This window comes from Cebidichthys violaceus, unplaced genomic scaffold, assembly GCF_023349555.1.
Source record: "Cebidichthys violaceus isolate CVI_PGR_0920_01 unplaced genomic scaffold, fCebVio1.0.p SCAF_4, whole genome shotgun sequence".
NCBI classification, from domain to species: Eukaryota; Metazoa; Chordata; class Actinopteri; order Perciformes; family Stichaeidae; genus Cebidichthys; species Cebidichthys violaceus.
Genome location: NW_027176594.1, coordinates 4489906 through 4510553, shown reverse-complemented (window position 1 = coordinate 4510553; position 20648 = coordinate 4489906). Strand labels below are relative to the sequence as shown.

Genomic DNA, 20648 nt, shown 5'->3' with positions numbered 1-20648 from the left:
AAATGCCTTTGGCCGAGCTTTCTGGCTGTGCTTGTGCAAACATAGCAGCGATGAATGAGAGACTGCAGACAGATCCGATTGAATTAGGTTTCGCTTTTGTTTACATGTACATGTCGAACAGATGAATTGATAAAATATCGTATTTTTACCTGTGAACAGTAACGTGTAACGTTTAATAATTATAATAGCTTGCACTCCAAAAGGGATATCCTCATCCATCACACCCAGAACTCTACAATCACAGGCCTCAATCTTATGTTTAACTAACCATATATAATAATAAATATTATTATTAAGATTCTCCATGAGCCGCCATTGCTGTTAAAAAAAGAAGGTCAACCGGAGTGAACGGAGATGACGTGACTCTTATTATAAGGCTCTGAACCACACAACGTATGTAACAAAACCCTCTTTATCGATTGGATAATTCCCTCGATTCCACCAATCCGATTCCAGATTGTAGGCGGGACCACATCTGACGCAAAAAACCCGGAAGTACACACTCAACAGCAATTACTTTATTTGGAAACTTTTACCAGCGTAAACCTTCTAAAAACACTGTGAAGTGTTCTTTCATCTGAAGAGCCGCTTGATTGATCAAGGCAGAGTTTTCCTTCATTGTGGTCGACATTGAGATACTTTCAACGGTTTAGACAGGACCATCTGCCTCGTTTGTTTACATGGGGAAACAAAAAAACCAGACTAGCTAACGTTAGCAACCTAGCTTGGTAAAATCGAGTCACATGAGCTGATCATTTTCCAGCGACTTTGCCCTCAGGAATGTGACTTAACGTTAGTGAAAGAGTCCACGTTTCTGTATACTAGATAAGGGTTGTCTTGGTTGTCTCGGTGAGGCGTTGAACGTGTAACAATGCGGAGCTAACGTTGAACGTGTCGAGCGTTAGTTAATTTGTTTTGTCACCGCAACCTGCGGCCAGTTTTCATGTCAAGATGCCTTGTTCCTGTGGGAACTGGAGAAGATGGATTCGGCCGCTGGTCGTCGTGCTGTATATTCTGTTGCTATTAGTCGTCCTTCCCTTTTGCATCTGGGAACTGCAGAAGTCAGGGGTCAGTTCTGATAACCAATAGATACGTGCTGATAAGTTCTGAGTACTGTACTGCAATGTTGAGGGTCTTGTAGCATACTCTACTTGAGTTATGTTGTATTCCTCTTATGCCAATTCAACTTTTTACTCCACTGTCTTCTCCTATCTTGCTGCAGTAATCACTGTTTACATGACGCACTGTTTAGATAGGATGCATTGCTCACTGCAAAACATCTGCTTCTTATCAAATCCTTTGAGTCTGTAGTTAATCTGAAAACCTGCTCAGGTATTCATTCTTTATGATTGTAGTCTTTCAATGTGGGACTTATGAAAAGTATTTTCACAAAGTGGTGTTGTTTTTTCATTTGAGTAAATAATCTGATCACTGCTTCCACCCCTGATTTAATATTACATGTAAAAAAGTTTATATAAGCAACATTTTGCCAGTGCTGACTTGTTTCTTTCCATTTAATAACAGGTTGGCATTCATAATAAAGCATGGTTCATCGCTGGGATATTTGTCTTCATGACTATGCCCATTTCATTATGGGGCATCCTCCAGCATCTGGTTCACTACACTCAGCCAGAGCTTCAGAAACCCATCATCAGGTAACGACATCAACAATCAGGTCATCCATGAACACTAGTCTGAAACTGCTCTCCAATGTGTTTTTACATCTCTTTTTCAGGATATTATGGATGGTCCCTATCTACAGCTTGGACAGTGTGAGTGGTGTATTATCTAATCAAAGCAATTGTGATCAGGCTTAGATGTCATATGTATCTACAGAATAACTAGCATTGCAATAAAAACACCTTGCTTTGTAATCCCTCTCTTCTTTGCAAATCTTACAGTGGATTGCATTAAAATACCCAAGGATAGCAATTTATGTGGACACGTGCAGAGAGTGCTACGAGGCCTACGTCATCTACAACTTCATGACCTTCTTGCTGAACTACCTGGAGAATCAGTACCCGAGCCTGGTGTCGATGCTGGAGTCCCAGGAGCAGCAGAGACATCTGCCCCCCCTCTGCTGCTGCCCGCCCTGGCCGATGGGAGAGTACGTTTCCTTTAGAATTGAACTGATTCTTCTTTTTTTTTTTTAAATTAGGACTGTCATACATACAATACATGTGACAGCATGTGAGCCAACACACTGTGCGTACAGCTATACAAATGCTTAGACTGCATCCAACAACTCATAGTTTGACCCAAACATGTCCGCTTTACTGACCGTAGTCGTAGTTCCTTCCTATCTTCTGGAATTGCCCTTAATTAAAAATCTGACTGACTTTTCAATACTAGATTTTTTTTTTGTTTGTAGTTAAACCATCAGTGTTCTTCCATAAAATAAGTTATGCAGCATTATCCCTTTGATGCTATTTGATTTAAAGGAGGTGATGAAAATGACTTCTAGATAAACGTGACATGCTTGTGTCTTGTACTTGTAGGTTGTTTTGAGTTTGTTGAGATTTTGAGAAGGAAATGTTCTTCAAACAATGATTGTCATCAGCTTCAAATTATCCTCAGTCATGCAACTGCTGTAATTGGTTAAAATGCCTGTGTGCAGTTCATTTTGTCCAAGGCTTTTTTTTGAGGATCAGGTTGCTTAAAACTGAAGGAGAACAAATTGATTAACATTTGCCTGAAGGTCAGCAGCATCAGCCACAGTTATTAGTTTTGTATTTTATAACACTGCCGTGTTAAATGTTAAAAGACTTCACAGCAGTGTTACATCTTGCATGTGGATGTCTTAGACCATGATCAAAATTGTCATTGCACTTCTTTTAAGGATCCACTCAGCACATTTCCTTTGACCATTCAGGATCGGGGTTGATTTTAAATTCATTATATTCTACCGATATCAGCAAACTAGATGTTGTTAAACTAATATAAATCTAATTCTAATCATATGTTTCCTCTGCAGGGTTTTGCTGCTGAGATGCAAACTGGGAGTGTTGCAGTACACAGTCGTAAGACCCGTCACAACAGTGATCGCTTTGTAAGTAACCATCGTTATTAAGTACCATTCACATCTTTTTGGTCGCTATTTGTATTGATGTCCTTTTTTTTTTCTTCTTCCAAGGATCTGTCAGCTTTGTGGAGTGTATGACGAAGGCAATTTCAGTTCAACAAACGCATGGACGTACCTGGTCATCTTCAACAATATGTCACAACTGGTAACACTGCTATTTTTTTTTGTTATTGAGTCTAAATGTAATTTGCCTCAAGCGACGGCTGCATCCGTCATACAGCATGTTAAGAGATACGATAGATGTAAATAACGTTGAACTAGGTTTCTCTCTGTCTGTCTTCTCTTGATCTAGTTTGCCATGTACTGCCTGGTGCTGTTCTACCGGGCCCTGAAAGAAGAACTGGGTCCAATCAAGCCGGTGGGCAAATTCCTGTGTGTCAAAATGGTGGTGTTCGTCTCTTTCTGGTAAGTCTCAGCACATCAAGCAAACTCAATGACATGACCTGATCGTTGTAGCTACTTATTTTGCAAACTCTTCAAGGCAAGCTGTGTTCATCGCCTTGCTGGTGAAAGTGGGCATTATCTCAGAGGAGCGTACATGGGACTGGAAGAGTGTGGAGGCTGTAGCCACTGGCTTACAGGTAAGCTAAAGCGTATCTAGTTAGGAAATAAATATGATTAATGTGTGAGAATAACTTCAATGTCTGAGTTTGATCTTACCACCAATAGAGTTATTATATGACTATATGTGGCCTCCTAAATGTTTACACTACTTTACTTTTAACCAGAAAGAAACGCATCCAAACTGCCCTGTTTTCCCTCAGGATTTCATCATCTGTGTGGAGATGTTCCTGGCAGCCATTGCCCATCACTTCAGCTTCACCTACAAGCCTTACATCCAGGAGGCTGAGGAGGGTTCCTGCTTCGACTCTTTCATGGCGATGTGGGACGTCTCTGATGTCAGAGCAGACATCTCTGAACAAGTCCGCAATGTTGGTAGGTGCCCCCTGACTGCTGGAGTTCTTGCTCATTCGTGAGTTGTAAGCTTCTCTGGGTATGTTCTCCCCAACACCAAGAAGAGGGTAAAGACTTTTTTTTTAATGTTCTCATTTACAGGGAGAACGGTTATGGGTCGGCCAAGGAAGTCCTACTTCGGTGAGGCTCAGGATGATGGTGAGCGGTCTGGCCTGCTCTCTTCGGGCTCCCAAGATGTCATCACGGAGGCGGTGTCCAACCCCGTGTCACCCAATGGTCAATACCAGGGCCTGGGCAGAACCCTCACACCGCACTCTCTGTCGGCGCCGGCCGGGCTCAGCTCGGCCCCGTGGGATGAGGGCTACGAGGCTGGACTTGAAGAAACCCCGGAAGAGGAAAGGACCAACCAAACCAAAGAACCAGCAGAAGCAGATCTCATCGTGATCTCCTAGCGTACCGTGAAGGCCGACGTCACCGACAGACTCTACCCGATATGGTTGGGCGGGACCCAATTACAGCCTTGCTGTTTTCCTTTCAGACATTACAATATTTTTAAAAGATGAAATAAACCAGGTGTACCAGATGGACCTCTCTGCCAGTGACAGCTCCAAGAATGTTCGGTGAACTTATGGCACTACGTGACTCCTAGATGTGTATTTTATGCCGGTTTTGTTTCACTAGGGAGCTATATACGGCTCCGTAGGCTATGAGGAATGGTTTTTAATTCATTGAAGTTGGGACAGACTTCCCGTCAACTTTAACGCTTGCGTCCCAAACAGCACACTAATCGTGTTTCTTGAGATGACGCCTCCCGAAGTACGTGTATCCTTTCCAAATAGGAAATGATTACACATTTGTGTCGTCAGTCATATCATGATCTCAGATGTGATGGTTAGAGGAAAAAGACAAATATGCAACTTTTTAAATAATGTTCTCTTCAGTACTTTAAAGTAATTTCAAAAGGCATCGATTGAAATAATCGTAAATGAAAATCGACGATATCAAAGCACATTAGATGTCCACAATCTATTTTTTTTTTGTGTCTTAGGCGGAGGGACGGGATGAAGAGACGAGTTTAGGGATGCAAAGTTGAGATTAAACTGTTTCAGTTGTACGTTAGAGCTATGCCCGCTGAATGATGTCTGAACAGTGTGACTACAGAGTCAATATTAATACGATGTATTTACTGTAAGTACATTCTAAGTATTAAAACAGCATACACATTTCAGTCAGTTACAAACGGCATATTCTAATACATTTGTATTAATGCTTTATTGCATTCAGCTCACTCTAAAGTGTTTCATAGAAATTCATTCACTAGTCTCATCAGATGCCTTGTTCTATGTGCCGTGGAACTAGTCTGTCCACTACATTAGCATTTATATATCAGGATCGGTTTTATTTTGTCGAGACGTTCATACATCAGTTTTATCTGGAATAATTTAGCAGTTATTGAACCTAAGCCATGAGCTTTTCTGTCATTGTTACTTACATGGATTTGTGCAGAGTTATTGACATGTTTATGTACAGTGTGGGATATCAGTTTGTGTAAAAACACCAACCTGTAAATCTATCAAATCAACAGCATAACCGTTATGTCCAGCTAGAGAATGTTGCATTGCCTTACATGATTTTATTTTGTTTAAATAAAACTGACAGGATTACATTAGAGCTGATGTAAATGGTACCACATGTTAATTTAATTCCATCACTGACTGTCTCTCCAATAAATCAGATTAACTACATTATCTGATTTCTTTTTTTTCTTACATTTATTAAGAAAATGTCACATTTATTGAATTTTTTTTTGATAATGACAAACAACTTTACAAAAACAACTGCACCTATAATCCTGGAAGTATTTGTTTTATACTTACAAGTACAAATTATAAGTACAGAGTATAAATGTCCTATAATCTTATAGCACAGTTTACAAATTAAAACATGACTTGAAAATGCATCGTCACAAATTCTTTATGATCGTAATGACTCAGCTTCCCACTGGTACTTACAAAGGTGTGGCTCATGCAGGCTTCTACTAAATCTCAAACCAGAGATTGAACTTTGAAGACTGGTAATACAGTTAAGAAAAATAACACTGGAGAAAGTCAATCTTTAAATGTCACCAGAAAAGGAATGCAGAGTATTCAATGCGTCCCCCTACGTGTCAGTAGTCTCTATATGATTGAGGCATGAAATTCAGGAGATCATTGTTCCATTGACCCGGGTGTATTCTCTATATGGGCTGATATAGAGATGGCGCTCTTGTGAAGCTTCACAGCGAGGCGGACCCAGTCTCCGGCTTGTACCTCCACAGGCTGCTGCAGCACAACAGCCGCCTGCTTCCAATGAGAGTTCTGGCTGAGGGTGCTGACGCTGATCTCCTGGTCCAGGTAGATGTGGTACCAGAAGGGAACTGCAGTTATTCTGCCTGCAGACGTAGCCTGGACCTGGGAAACAGGGATTATGTCTTAATTAGATACGTATGGTACACATGAGCAGTCAGCTAGTTATCATAAGTCATGATTCGCCTCCGTTAGTTTAAAAAATAATACATGACCATGGTTATTTTGTTTAGTTCTACCCTTATTTTCATTTTTCACATTTAATATTCGTGAGTTTAGGGGGAAAAGCTTGAATGGGATCAATTCACATCCAATCATGTTGGCAGCACCTTACCCCTTACTCTTACCTTTACTTCTCTGTTAGTGTAGTTTGCGGTGGACTCCATTAGGTCGAGAACAAAGAGTTCCACAAACTCACTGAGATGTCTGCACTCCAGTGTGGAAAAGTCCAAAAACACATGGACCGGTACCTTAAGAACATGAAAGATAAACACAGTGTTAGCGACTTGTCTGCAGTGGATAAAAGAACCTGGTGACGTTATTAATTAGGAACTACATGATAACACAAAACAGGTGCTCATGATGCACAGGTTGTCCACAAGAGAGGGAATGGATTCACCACAAAAAAACATTACAAAAAATGAAGGCACACTGCTTAGTAGTAAAAGATACTTTATTATTGTGGCTCCCTCAGTTTTTAAAATTTCGTACTTTAACAAAGCCATGTGCCTTGATTTTTTATGTATTTTTATGTATCTACAAATTTGAAGAAAAGAAATGGGTTTGCTTATTTTTGCTCATAATACAGATTTTTTTTTTACAAAAGCATTGTATTAAAAATCATGCAAAAGCTGTCTCAAAGTCGTCGCTGGCACTATCATTTATCCACATTAGGTTTGAATTCCTAGTGTCAATGGATAACCACTCATGTACTGATTAATGCTTGCAAACTAACATTTCACCTCAAACTCTTCAAAAGTTGACAAAGAGGCCGTGGCTGCGGGGCAGCACACTGAAAGGCTGAGGGAGAAACCAAAGTGGCAGCACAGAAAGTGTCACAGTTTCCTTTACTGCGGAACAAAAGAATCTTTCCTCCTCCCTGTCACAGTTGTGTAGACCTCAGATCCTGCTGTTTGATGTGCCTGATGTAATGTATACTGATGGATTCAGGTAGCAACGTCTTGGGCCAAGCTGTGTGTTGTGCCTTGTGTGACAGTTGTGCTAGAGAGTGCCCTCCACCGAGGGCTTCAAAGACAACATCTGTTAAAACAAACGACCGTCCCGCGTGGGTCCTACCAAATTAGAGCACAAACATGATGCTGGGGGGCGGGGGGGGGGGGGGAGAAAAAAAAAAAAAAAAAAAAAGATCATTTCCAGACCAAATAAAGAAAAAGAATTCAAAGAGATTTCGCAGCTTCTGAACACAGCTGGGAATCGCACATCAAAGACGAGTGCACAACAGAAAACAAAGTCCTGGACCTTAGTATTCCAAGTGAAATACCTTGTTCAACAGAAGACAACCCGGTGGAAACAAAACAACTGCTCTCTTTTTTTGGACCTTTCATACAAATTTTCATACATTTTTCTGTACCCATCATATTTAACAAAACTCACAAGCAATAACTTTAAATGTGAATGATGCAAACTTACAAACACAGCATACTGTTTTTGAAAACTGTTAAGATACTAGTGGCCTGAGATTCATAAAAGGAAGATTTAGCAACTCGTGTAATGAAGACTGAATGAGATTTTCTATTTATTATTATGGAGTTATTTTTATTATTTTTAAACCCATACTTAGTATGATTAAAATGATTAACTTCATAGATCAACCAAAGTTAAGTTAGTATCATCAGCTTCCTGTTCTTGTTATTCTGCACTTCCTTTGAGGTGGACCATCTACTGAATCTTCCGACCGCTCTATCTCAGAGCCACAGCCGCACTGGAAACGAGTGGCCATGAGTTGCTCTGGAAGATCTTTGCATGCAGAGTAATGACAATAAATAATCTAACGTTTAATTCGCTGTAGCTTATGTAGGTACACTTACAGTGAACTGGTTGATGAAGGGAGCGATATTGAATCCCAGTGTGGGCTCCTGACCCTGGACAGCACTTTCCAGCAGCAACGTGTCCGACTCCACCAGCATGCCGTGCACCACAATCTTTGCTGGGAAAATACTTCCTCCATCCTCCAGCAAACACCTAATATAGATACATAGAAATACATTTGACTCTAACATACATTAAAATGTTAAAAGCAAAATAAACAAAAAGGTGATGGAACATTTCTGAGTGCCCCACCCTGGCAGCTGCCCCTCACCTGGCCAGTGAAGCTTTCTCCATCAACTTCTGTCTGATGAGACCACACGTCTCTACACAGTCCAGCATGATGGCGCTCCACAGCTTCTCCCTGGACGGCCTTTTCAGCATCCCATGCTCGTCCTCCGTGTGGTTGAGCCAGAACTCGAGATGCTGTTCCGGGACATTATTGGAGCGAGCCAGTCTCTTCAGGACTTCCTGCTGCTTTTTCTTTTCCACGGAGCTGTACGCTTTTACGTGGCCGTGGCCGGCGGCGATGAGGGAGAGCAGAGAGAAGCCCTCCGACACGTCGAGGACATAGAGCAGGTCACTGCCGTCTGGGCAGTCACCGGATCCTCGCTCTTTGTTTTGGCATTTGGCCCTCAGCTGGGGGATGAGTTTGCCCAGCGCGCTGCAAAAACTCTGATGGTAATCCTGATTGTTCAGGAGCGCCATTTCTGAGCATTCCAGCATGCAGAAGTCTTTAGTTTGTTTCTGGTCAGTCTGGAGACTTGCCAGCGCACTGCACAGCTCGGCCTCTGGGTTTTGATTTGAAACAGGGTTTCCAGATTCCCGCGTATCTGGGCGCTCGTCCAGACGGATTTCATGCCCGTCTCTCAGCACGGCCACGCTGCAGAGCCTCAGGAAGGCATCTCTGCAGGAGACTTCAACGATCAGCTCGTCTCGAGGTTTCAGGACAAAACCTGAAAAGAATCAAAAGAGGAAAACACTGACTGGGCCTGATTCTACTAGAGCTGTGCAAACCATTTTGGGACCAACTGAAATGTACTGAAGCAAAGCAAAGAATTAGATTTTGCCTGATTTAGACTCTTTATTTAGGTAACCTTTAAACTTCTATAGCTTCTTGTGCTTAATATAAAAATATGTTATTGTAAAAAAAACATGGCAATCTCGAGGATTTTCATTTCAACAAATGTCTGATAAATCACTATCGCCGACTGATGATTGAGCCCACTGATGAAAGTATTGCAATACTTACTATGTACATTCACAGTATTACCGACTAGGTGTCTGTGGCGACATTCCCGGAGAAAAAAATGCTGTATTATAGTTTTTCTCCATTGCATACACACAAAAAAATAGAACAATGCACACAATTGTGAAAACTTGGAGAATGTATCAACAAAAAGACTCCAGACTGCTAAACTCTGAGCCCAATTCCATTGTTTTAACTCAAATACAAACTCAAAATCAACCTGTGTTAACATTTTTAGGAATGACACTTTAAGCCTTTAAAAAAAAAAGGCTTGTAAATAAAACTCATGAACACCTGAAATGACAAACAGAAAGGGGAAAAATGCAGATACATAAACAATAACATCTATTATCTAAATGCCATGCTATTGGTTGTATAAATGCTAAGCTGAGGGGGGGTACCAGAGGGTGTCTCATGCTGTACAGACTGTAAAGCCCTTTGTGGCACATCTGTGATTTTGGGCGGCGTAAATAAAACTGACTGGACAATTGAAACACTTTAAAGAAAAGAGACAGCGAGTGAAGAAAAAGCAGGAGATGCAGAACGGGAGCGGGAGCCCAACAGAGAAATGAGATTCAGGGGACCGTGTGCACAGAGAGAGGGGGAGAGGCCCGAAAGGATTCCTACAGGAATAACATCTGCTCACGTCTTCATGTCAGCGCGCCGCTCGTCAGAGGCATTTGGGGAAAATGCATATTTATTGCCTATAAGAATTTCATGAACACTAAAGAGTGTCACAGGCGATCACGGCGCACACGTCACCGCGACCGGGGAAACGGATGTCGGCGATCACCGGGAAAGGTGGCGGCTCCCTCGACGCTGCCTCCGCCAATTAGCAGCTGAGTGAAACGCTGCCGAGCCCTGTCTGAGAGATGATGTGCTGCAATGCCAACTGGAACATGTCACCTCGTGTCGGCGGCTATTAAGCTCACAGTCGCCTAGGATGACAGCAAAAAATACCCTCCACTTCTTCTTTAAGTGTGTCGCTTAACAAATATGAATTGTGTTTGTTCGTTACACTGTCTGTTCTAAAATGGCATATTGTGGACTTCAGTGGTGATAATTACGTAATGAACTGTGAGGTTTTTTAAGACGTTCAGGGAGCTAAATCTTTATGTATCATCATCCATAAAAATCCGTAAAATATTCTCACTATTTTCACCTTGGTTCAAAATGAACGGTAGTGGTGATGATTATAAGCAGAAATAGTTCCCTGGCATTATTTAACAAAGTTAATCACGGTAAATAGTGTATGCAGTCTTCAGCACACACTGCCCTCATCTGATGTAACCTGGAAATGCATGACATATCGGAGTAGAGAATACAAGCTGTACAGAAAATGAAATACATTTTGTTAAACCTAAATGTGGTTAAATCATGACAATTTGAAACCAGTAATGACAAATAAAAGGACAATTCCTGGGACACACTGTAACAGATAGACAATGCTGATTAAACTGACACTTAAAATGAGTAAAACATCTGGGTGAAATTGTTGGGTGGCTTGCCAAACCTCCCCGACAGCGTCTCCCCTGTGCGTCCGTTGGGTCTTACCGTCGGTGCTGTGGACCGGGTAGATGGCCTGCTCCCAGCAGGTGTCCTCCTGGGGTCCAGTAGACAGACTGCTCTCCTCATCCAGGTGGAGCTGGAACCACACAGCCAGAGCGTCCAGCTCCCCCTCCTGAGTGACGGGCAGGCGGATCTGCTGAACCTCCCTGGAGCTCAGCCCCTCCAGTTCCTACAGGTCACCAAAACAGAATTGTTACAGGGCTATCGGCTGAAATCAAAAAGAAAAATCGAGCCTGGCTGTAAAAATAGGTGTGCAAATATGCAATACGGGTGTAAAATAAAAAATCGGATTGCAGAAGGCTCGATGTTGAAAAAGGAGTTGTGAATGTTATTGGCCTCCGATCATTACTGGTCTTGTAGCTTTTGAAGGCCAACTTACTTGTTAAGTCAGAAAGCTTAAAAGATTTAAGATATACGAATGCATTTCACGGTGTGTATGAATAAATCAATTCTAAATGTGACAGGCTGCCTGTAACACCAATATGATATCAAATGGAACACACATCTCTGTCACAAAGAGCTCACAACAGCATGGTATGTAATACAGCAGGCATGTCTCCACAGCTACCAATGCACGGTAAATGTATCACTCTTTTGTGGCGCTCGGCAAGTGAGCTGGAGATATTTCAAAATCACAAACGGGTAAAACGGTAATACCCATTGCAGGAAATGTCACGGTCAGCTTATATTCAATGGGAAAAGCCCTTTGAAGCCTGAGGATTGAAGGTGGTAATGCACATAGGATGTTCTGTGTGAGATAATATTTCAATCAACTTGAATGGGAAAGTGCAATACAAACGGAAACCCTCAACATGTGGAAGAGGAAAACCTTTATTATTTTTCATATTCTTGGGACTGAGACACAAACTGAAAGCTGATGAGCACATGAGTGCTGAATAATATGAAGATTGTTTCTGTCCCTACCAGACGTGTGTGGACAAATATCAACCAATGATCATTCAGGTGCTGTTCGGGAGATAAACACGGTGTCTCCAATCTGTCAGGTGTTCACTGCGAGCTAATAAATCAGTCAACAACCCCTGCAGGCCTTTAGCTAAATAATAAGTGGCCACTGACGTGCAATATTTTAGCCTGTGAGGCAGCCAATATGTTCCTTTCATGGGACCAATAGAAATATGGTCAGGTAAATTAATTATATTTGTCAGAGTCACATTATTCTGCTTGACTCAAGGCAACAAACACACATTGAATTTTCTCACATGGCTGCATATCAGACACAAAGACAAAATGCAAAATTAAAGTAAAAGCACATTCAATTCAGTAGTTTCTGCTCACCTGCACGTTGTTGAAGTCGATGTTGAGGGCCGTGAAGGGCTCAGTGAGAGCTTTATATCCCCCTGGCACTCTGCTGAGTCTCTCAGTGGTGTACGGCTCCATGGAGTCATCCGGCTCAGGGCTGCAGCTCACTGGGCTACAGAGCTCGCCGGCTGCAGCTATGGACAGACCGCCCACCTCCGACACACAAAGCCTGCGTGAGAAACAGACGGCGATCTGATGATAGGTCCGGGCGCCTTGTGCTGCGGCTCTGAGAAGTTCCATTGCTGGAAAACAACGACGGACTCCGGGGCTTACCTGTGATGCCGGCGGATCTCAATGCTCTCAAGAGCCATACCGAAGACGGTGGCCCCAGCCGGGATGACCCGTCCTGTCTCAGACTGATCCTGGAACTCATTCTCACCTCTCTTTAGGATGAGAAACGTGTGCTTTTAGTGAAACTACACATTAACGCCCCATAATGGCACAAACACAACATCAAAGTTAACTGGATACATTCATTATCATGGCTACTGTATGTGTTGAAATGAGTGAAATGTCACAACTCGTACTGTAAAGTCTTGCCGATGAGATTTGCACTTTTATGGATGTTTAAGAAGCAGCTTACATTTTGTTTTGACGTTATGAGTTGACATGGAGTGCCTTAAAGCTGCAGTTGTTATCTTATATAAAAATAACTTGTTATGATATTGTCTCAGACAGTGACTATATCCTAACAGTGGATAATGAGACAGATGATCTGTGAGAAAAAAAAAAAATCATCGGGTTCCTTTGCCTCCTTTTGGTGCTCCTATATACTATATTGGCATATGCAAAATTCCACCGTGCCCAAAAGAAAACAACCAATCAGAGCCTGAGAGTCTGGTACTGTATTACCTATTACTCGTCTCAAATACTTTCAGAAACATGTCAATGTACTCTTCTGCTGTAAAATGAGAAAGTTTGTGATGCGGCAGCCATGTTAAAAAAAAAAGATAACCCAAAACCAAGCCAGAGTTTGATCATTTCATCAGAATTCACAAGCAGCGAGTGATTGGTTGGTTTTTTCCAGGCTTGGTGGAATCTTGCAAATACTAGAGCACTAGCACTAGAGGGAGGCAGAGGAACCTGCTTTTTTCACAGATTATATATATATATATATATATATATATATATATATATATATATATATATATATATATATATATATATATATATGCGCACCACTTTTAAAGATTTTATGTAAATTTCAGAACATTTTACAATAACTTTCTTAGAATTTCCAACCCTGTACGTAAGTGGAAAACGGTGATAGATTGTGGGTGCCACAAACTCATAGAAACATTAATATTGCACTGTGGCAACTGCAGAATAAAGTTCTGCTTCCTGTCCTGTGTTTAATAAATTAATAATTGAAGTTACCCGTGGAGGAAGCAGGAGGTGGTGCCAGGCATGAATGAGACTCTCGATGATACCCTCTCCAAACAACCCTGCATCTACCGTCTCCGTCACCACCAAGGATACTCTAAGAGAAAGAAAAAAAACACATGAGAAATACTGTGCTGCTCTTACTGAGCATGCATTCTATAACAGCACAAACAAAAAGATAAAAAAGGTACTGTTCCTGTACCTGTGTGGGATGTCCTTTGGCACTTCCATCTCCAGAGACTTCATGTGGAGGATCTTGATGCTGCCGTCCATTCCATTAGCGCTCACCACCTCACAAGCCAATTCATACATGGTCTTGGACAGTTCACAGGCATACACCTCGGCAGCCCCAGCCTTCTTCGCACACATACTTCCCAGAGACAATCAGAAAATCAGAACAATAATACTGACAGGAATCACAGGTCCTATGATAGCTGTAGCCAAAATAATAAGTACGGGTTTGGGTTGATAAGGAGTTCCAACCTACAAATAAAGTACACTCCATGACTTAAAGACTTCAAAAGTTTCCAAACTCTCTTGGAAAATATCTCACCCAAGGATCCCGGTGCCTGTACCTATGTCAAGTACAGTGTTGCAGCCGCTCTGAACAGCCTTCTGGATGGCTTGCTGGTACTTGCGGTTCCTCCCGTGGTCGTTGAGCATTAAGAAATGCCAGCGCTCCACCAGCCAGTTGGCCACGCGGTAGAAGTTCTCCCGGGCTTCTGGATAGTCTGGTCTCAGCTTCAAGGCTTTATGGAAATGACCCGCGGCTTCGTCTCTGAAGCCCATTCTGGAAAAGAAAAGGGGGGAAAAAAACTGTATGAGCAGATAATTCATCAAAACAATATAAAGCTAAATTATGCTCTGTTCTTACTAAAGTGGTGATGGAATTAAAAAAAAACACATGTATCTAAGCACTGATGAGGAAAATACCTGAACAAATGTTCACCCATGCTGTTAAGGATAACCTCATCAGCAGGAAACAGTTCCAGTGCTTGTTCATAACAGTCAAAGAGGTCTTGAATGCGGCCCACAGAGTCCAGCTCTTCTGTCCACTTGAAGAGAGTGAACCTGAAGGACTCCTAAAAAAAAAAAAAAAAAAAAGGGGAGATGTCACAAAATTGAGGTTCCAAAAAGAAAGAAAACAGACTGCAGCATGTGTGATTGTGGTCATGATGTGTGCACAGTGTTTGGCATGATTGTACGCAGACGGGTTATCAGTGTAACCAGTCATTACCCTTGCAAAGTCCTTAAACATAGGCGCAAGGTTGAGGACCAGAAGGTAGTGCACAAACGCCGTTCCGTAGTCTTGGTTGAAAAGGCACTGCTGGGCACTTTCTAGGGAACTAGAGACCAGCTCGTTCCTAGCAGGGTCCTCTCTGCGCCGCCTTCGTGTCCTCCTGCCATGCTTCGGCCTTGCACTGGTATTAGGCATCCCCTGAGCAAAAAAAAAAGGAGAGTGGAGAGTCTATTAGAAAATGATGTCTGATAATATGATATACAGATTAATGCCACTTTTAATAAGACAATAAGGATCCACATATGACTGCACTGTGTGACCCATCGACCATGGATAGGAAGAGACAAAAACAGACGAAAAGGAGTCAAACTTAATTCAAACTTTAATTAATTCATAATTTTGAGGAGAACTTATAGTTTTCACTTGCATGCTATTCTATTTTTTGTCGTTCCAAAATATGAATCTATTGTTTTCATTTTCCTGGAAATGGGCTTCCATAAATATCAACATTTTGTGGAGAAATTATAATAATCATCATAATAATAACTGCAACATGAACAGGACATATTAACAAATGTAACGTACCTCAAACAAAATGCTAAGTATTTTACAGGCATTACTGTATTACTGTCTGTTGACTTACTGTATGTTGTTTTAGATCTCAGGCTGGGGTAAGTTATGGGATGGAGGGAGATGCACGGAAAAGATCGCTGCTGTTTAGTTAAGGTGGGAATTTACGTAAACATTCCGGTTGTGTCCAATAAAGTCGTTAGCATCGTTCTAAGCAATCCTTCCTCTGTTAGCAGCCCAACGCTATCTCACATGATAACAATATGTTCTGATCGTGGCTACGACACGTTAACCGCATGTCAAAAAAAATGACTGCCTGTTAATATCCACGTTACAACGGCCAGATGCTGATTTAAAGTGTAAATCACATTTTTGCTACCGTTGAACAAGGAACGTGTCCGCGAGCTAAACAACTCGGTCAGAAACATGAGACGAGACAAGGTTCCGTGTGTAATTGTAATGAAGTATTATATATTTGAAGTTACAAACCGAACACATTAACCATGCTATCAACTGTAGATAACATGGCGAATAATAACATCAGTTTGTATTAACAAATTACGCCACAGTAAAGACTCCCGCCTCGGATTTGCCTCTGATGGAACCAATGACAGGCGAATCTTGAAGCACAATCAAAGAGTATAAAAGATTGACATAGTTCCCACCCGTGAAAATTCTTTAAGTAGAACACGAATGAAGCGTTCTTAAAATAAGTGTGTGAATACAAATTATTCCCTTTTTGTGTACCTTGTATGTTGCATTCTATAAGGTTAAGCCCTTTAGTGCTAGCCTAATCATTTGCTCACACTTGTCCACTCCAAAATGACCATTGGCATTGCTAGACTGTGTCCTGCATTAAGGTGTTCAGCATTGTTGACAACTGACTAAGGGGGGGTGAAGGCTATTCCGGAGCTTGAGCACGTAACCCATTGTAGTTCAATATTATATACAACATGTTTAGGTCCCCTGTGATTGGTTTTGAGTTGGCTTCAGGAGTTCTTAGTTTACCTTGCATAGAGCCACTGTATGCACTGAAGGATCCATATAGGCTTAGTAGTATACTGCCTCTCCTTCTTTGTTATGTTTCCCTTACCATAATTCTTTGCTTAACAGTCCCCAGGGCCGTGGTTAGGGCGTCCCATTTGGGTACAACTCGAGAGTATTTTTTTAATTTTCTGCCACTTTATACTTCCACTTTACCACATTTCAGAAGGAAATATTATACTTACTAAATTGCACTACTTTGACCAACTGACGGTACTTATGGTAAAATGCTACTTACACATTAATGCATCATTATTAATGATTGACAGATCGACAGCATAACCAACTACTTTTATTTGCATCTACAATAACCTCTACATATGCTTATGTTACATTATTCTACAAATCGACCAACTTCTTTACCTTTACTTGAATCATATTTTAAATGTAGGACGTTACTAAGTTGTATTCAGTCTGTTATTGTTACTTTTAACTTAAAGATCCAACTACTTCTTCCACCACTACTGACACCATTCACCCTGCAAATAACCCTACTCACTGCTCACGAGACAGCGAAGCGAATGCGGAAGTTGATACGACTTCACCATCCCGTAAGCTAGAGCGTCTTTGGTAGAAGTTTTGCTCCATGCACTCAGATGTCAGCAGAGTGTCTCAATCTGTCACTTTGCTAGGTGGAGTGCGTTTGATGGAGCAAAGAAAAAAATTGGATACAGCTATCATGACTGTCTGACAACTCTTGTGAAGCGACTTCCGATGAACACTTCGCCCGTCAGCGTATTGTTATCACCTTGTTCTTACCTGCCAGCTACTCTTTTCGTTATTTGGCAACTGTGGAGCAACACCCTGTGTCAGAAGTTTAACATGCTAACCGCTGTTAGCTGCTGCTATTTTACGGAGCTATGTTTTCTCTGTTAGACTTGAAACCGCCCGCGGAAAGAGCGGCACTTTTATTGTAACGGCTATAGTTTTTGTTTTTAGCTCAAAAGTGAGCGTCATTTTGACCAGTTTTCCCCGTTTCTTGAAAAGCGAAGCTATCGATCTGTCACAGACATGGGACTACACCCGCTGGAGTTCAGCGAATGCTATCTGGACAGCCCCAGCTTCAGGGAGAAAATCAAGGCACACGAAGCGGAGCTGGACAAAACCAACAGATTCATCAAAGAACTGTACAAAGATGGGAAGAACCTCATCAATGCAACGAAGCGTGAGTCGGTTTAAAGGTTTTTAAACTGTGAGAAAAGTTTGTGTTCAGTTGCAATGCTATGCCCTTGCCTTTGGAAAAGGGTCTTGGGGTCTTCCTTGTGTCCCATATGTTGTAACAACGTCTTCCTCAGTTTGCCAATGATTGTCTTTTTCCATGGTTACAGAATAGATGAACTCATTGTCATGAAAGCAAGACCACAAGTCTTTCTTTTCTGTTTCAACATTCTTTTCTTGTGTTTTATGAGGACACTTATTCACTTGTAAGCCTGAAGCAAAAGGCCCCGAGTTCCTTTAACAACCCCCTACTATATTTGCTCTCAGTCACATACCTCTGCAGGGTTAAATGATTAGATTGTTATCTATTTGAACTCTAGTCTTGTGGGCTGGGCTTATTTGTAAAGTGCCCACAGTGCTTACAGTCAGTGTTCAACACATAGTCATCAGAAATGGGGCTGCTCTGCTGTCAAAACCGTCTTGTTGGACCATCTTTATGTCACGTTGTATAGTTGTATTAAATCAAAATGCTGTGCAACATCTCGAGTTGCTAAGGAATTGTATTGCGGAACTTAGTCAAAGAATATTTAGGCAGCCACAGTGACACATGAAACAATCTTTTTCCTTTGTCAAGTTGTCTGCTTTAGTGTCGACAGATGTGCTTCAGGCATGTTCCAGCAGCATTGCTAAAATTGCTTGATGTATTTCGACTCTAAAGTCTCCAGATAGCCTTACTTAATCATATAGGAAACAATTTGATATTAAAAAGGTTATAACTCCAGCAACACTTGTGGTCTAAAGAACTTTGCACATGTGGTCTACATCAGGGTCCAGACCACAAATGCGTCGCTCTGTCTATGAAGTTGACAATAACATTTTTATGTTGTGATGGTGATTTCAACAGTAATCCTCAGCTTTAGGCCGATTTATGCTGCAGCTTCATCATGAAGTTGTTGTTTTTCTTTAGTTCGGTTGACCTCTGAGAGCATTGCTGGTTTCTGGAGTCACTTGAAATCACTGTCAGTCCATTCACCTTTTTTTAGCTGCAATCTTTAGGTGTGTTGTGGTATTCAAATGAAGCAGGAGTGGTCTTTACGTTCCTCATGTGTGTCACATGAACTTCTGCACTGTTGACACCAGGCATACACATGTCACAAGAGACGTCTGTCCTCAGTCACCTCTTCTATAGGTCCAGTCTCTCTCTTATGGCAGTTTAACACGAGAGGAGCCCAGCTACTCAGTAATGTACGGTAATGCAGCGTACATTACCGCTGTGCTAAGCTGTTATTGGCATATACTTGTGGTCTATTGTACCTGTTAGCTTGTCGTTCTCCTATGACCTCTCCCACCATGCTAAATATTGCCCCAAAACTGCAACTCTATTCCACTTTAGATCTATACATTTGTGTAAAACTCTCAGGAGGACAGCGTCCTGACCTGGTCTTCATCTTCTTTTACTTGTGTTTCATTTACCCGCTTTGACTTACAGTCGGGAGATTACGTGCCACTTTCTTTAGCCTCGAGTTTTTGCAGCCACCTGGAATTACCAGGCCAAATTTCCACAGAGCGCCGTGGTGAACTCTGGTATTCACCGTTGCTCACAGAAGAGTTGATATTGATGCTCTGCCGTGTTGGTGTAAACTGACACACAGTGTCCCGTTTCAGGAGGTCAGGCCACGTCTTGTATTTCATGCTCTAAATGACTGTGGCTCACTTGTTTTATGTTGATTTTAAGGGTGTCAAACATGTGACGTATATGACATAATAACTTAACAAGGCTGTTAACCCTCATTTTGTCGCGTGTTGGCTTCTTGCTTATGAGAATATGACAAGAATTAAGGAACCCTGGTCGTACACTCCCATTGGGAGTACTGCAAAGTCAGTAGAAAATTCAGGAAGGAACTGCCGGTCATGTTCTTATGTACTGACATTATTGCAGTGCTCTCATCCTCTTTTGCTCAGCCTGTGGAGACTGTTTGTGGAAATGTGTCCCGTCCCTTCTCCCTTCTCATGGCAAATGACTGTTTTTGACATTCTTTGATAACTGTAATCATGAAGGTGTTTACTCAAATAGCAGTAGTAGAGAAACTTAAACGTTGTCCAACTGCCACAGCAGAAATACATGGGCGGACTGCATTCGATGTTGTCCAGAAGTAAAAACTACACAAAGGGTGTTTCCTGCCTTGATTGTTAATTTAAGGTGAGGCTGATAAATCCAAACTAGCTCTCAACCGTCTGTGTTTGAATGATAACACTGAAACAATAAATTAACCAACAGAAATATAAAATGCATCAATAGATGAATCCGATTTGTCCGAGCTCCCCTCCTGCTTTGCTCTTATTAGTGGAACATGACTCTGATAACCTCGTCCTGTGTTTGGTTCTCCTCTTTGTAGAGATCATACATTTTCTTTCCTTCTGAATCTGCCTTGTTTGTGGTTTGCATGCTTTGAAGCTCAGACAGTTGTTTTTGATAAGTGGAGTTGATTTGGCGGAGCTAAGCGATGTAATCTTCTCTGTATACAATGGTCACACCGTACAATCTGACACTCTGCAGTGCTGATCTAGCATTAGTCTTGCTTCCAACTTACAGTAAATGCGTTGGATTAAAGAGTTGCTTTACTTTTTATATAAAGCTCTACTACTTTATCTTTGACCTCAGAATGATCTGCTGGTTGGCCTGTCAGAGACAGTTGTTGATCTCCACATCCCATTCCCCTCTCGGCC

General features: G+C 41.7%; 3 protein-coding genes across 4 annotated transcripts in view; 2 read left to right on the top strand and 1 right to left on the bottom strand.

Moving 5' to 3' along the window:
* The first annotated feature begins 494 nt into the window (after positions 1–494).
* On the top strand, positions 495–5742 carry tmem184c (transmembrane protein 184C). The gene is made up of 10 exons (XM_068726904.1): positions 495–1068; positions 1525–1655; positions 1736–1772; positions 1902–2107; positions 2975–3049; positions 3134–3227; positions 3375–3487; positions 3564–3663; positions 3847–4018; positions 4139–5742. Exons 1-10 carry the CDS (start codon positions 952–954, stop codon positions 4447–4449), a joined length of 1356 nt encoding a protein of 451 aa, XP_068583005.1. The 5' UTR covers positions 495–951; the 3' UTR covers positions 4450–5742.
* A 104-nt stretch (positions 5743–5846) lies between these two features.
* On the bottom strand, positions 5847–16107 carry prmt9 (protein arginine methyltransferase 9). Its single transcript, XM_068726903.1, has 13 exons — positions 15793–16107; positions 15147–15347; positions 14843–14991; positions 14463–14699; positions 14112–14279; positions 13904–14006; positions 12800–12909; positions 12503–12695; positions 11192–11375; positions 8663–9344; positions 8391–8544; positions 6690–6812; positions 5847–6447 (listed from the first exon to the last, which is right to left on the bottom strand). Exons 2-13 carry the CDS (start codon positions 15342–15344, stop codon positions 6205–6207), a joined length of 2544 nt encoding a protein of 847 aa, XP_068583004.1. The 5' UTR covers positions 15345–15347; positions 15793–16107; the 3' UTR covers positions 5847–6204.
* Positions 16108–17369: 1262 nt separating this feature from the next.
* arhgap10 (Rho GTPase activating protein 10) overlaps positions 17370–20648 on the top strand; it is a 45943-nt gene continuing 42664 nt past the window's right edge. For both annotated transcript variants that reach the window (XM_068726946.1, XM_068726945.1), the window contains exon 1: positions 17370–17928. In XM_068726946.1, the coding sequence (XP_068583047.1) occupies positions 17775–17928 (154 nt within the window). In that variant the 5' untranslated portion in view covers positions 17370–17774. The remainder of the gene's footprint in view (positions 17929–20648) is intronic.

Excerpts from the sequence above, each read along its gene's own strand:
- prmt9 (XM_068726903.1), bottom strand. The coding sequence starts at position 15,344 with ATGCCTAATACCAGTGCAAGGCCGAAGCATGGCAGGAGGACACGAAGG. Across the intron at positions 14,992-15,146 it reads TGTTTAAGGACTTTGCAAGG|GAGTCCTTCAGGTTCACTCT; the intron begins GTAATGACTGGT and ends TTTTTTTTTTAG. Across the intron at positions 6,813-8,390 it reads CCTTCATCAACCAGTTCACT|GTACCGGTCCATGTGTTTTT; the intron begins GTAAGTGTACCT and ends CATGTTCTTAAG.
- tmem184c (XM_068726904.1), top strand. The coding sequence starts at position 952 with ATGCCTTGTTCCTGTGGGAACTGGAGAAGATGGATTCGGCCGCTGGTC. Across the intron at positions 1,773-1,901 it reads CTATCTACAGCTTGGACAGT|TGGATTGCATTAAAATACCC; the intron begins GTGAGTGGTGTA and ends CAAATCTTACAG. Across the intron at positions 4,019-4,138 it reads TGAACAAGTCCGCAATGTTG|GGAGAACGGTTATGGGTCGG; the intron begins GTAGGTGCCCCC and ends TCTCATTTACAG.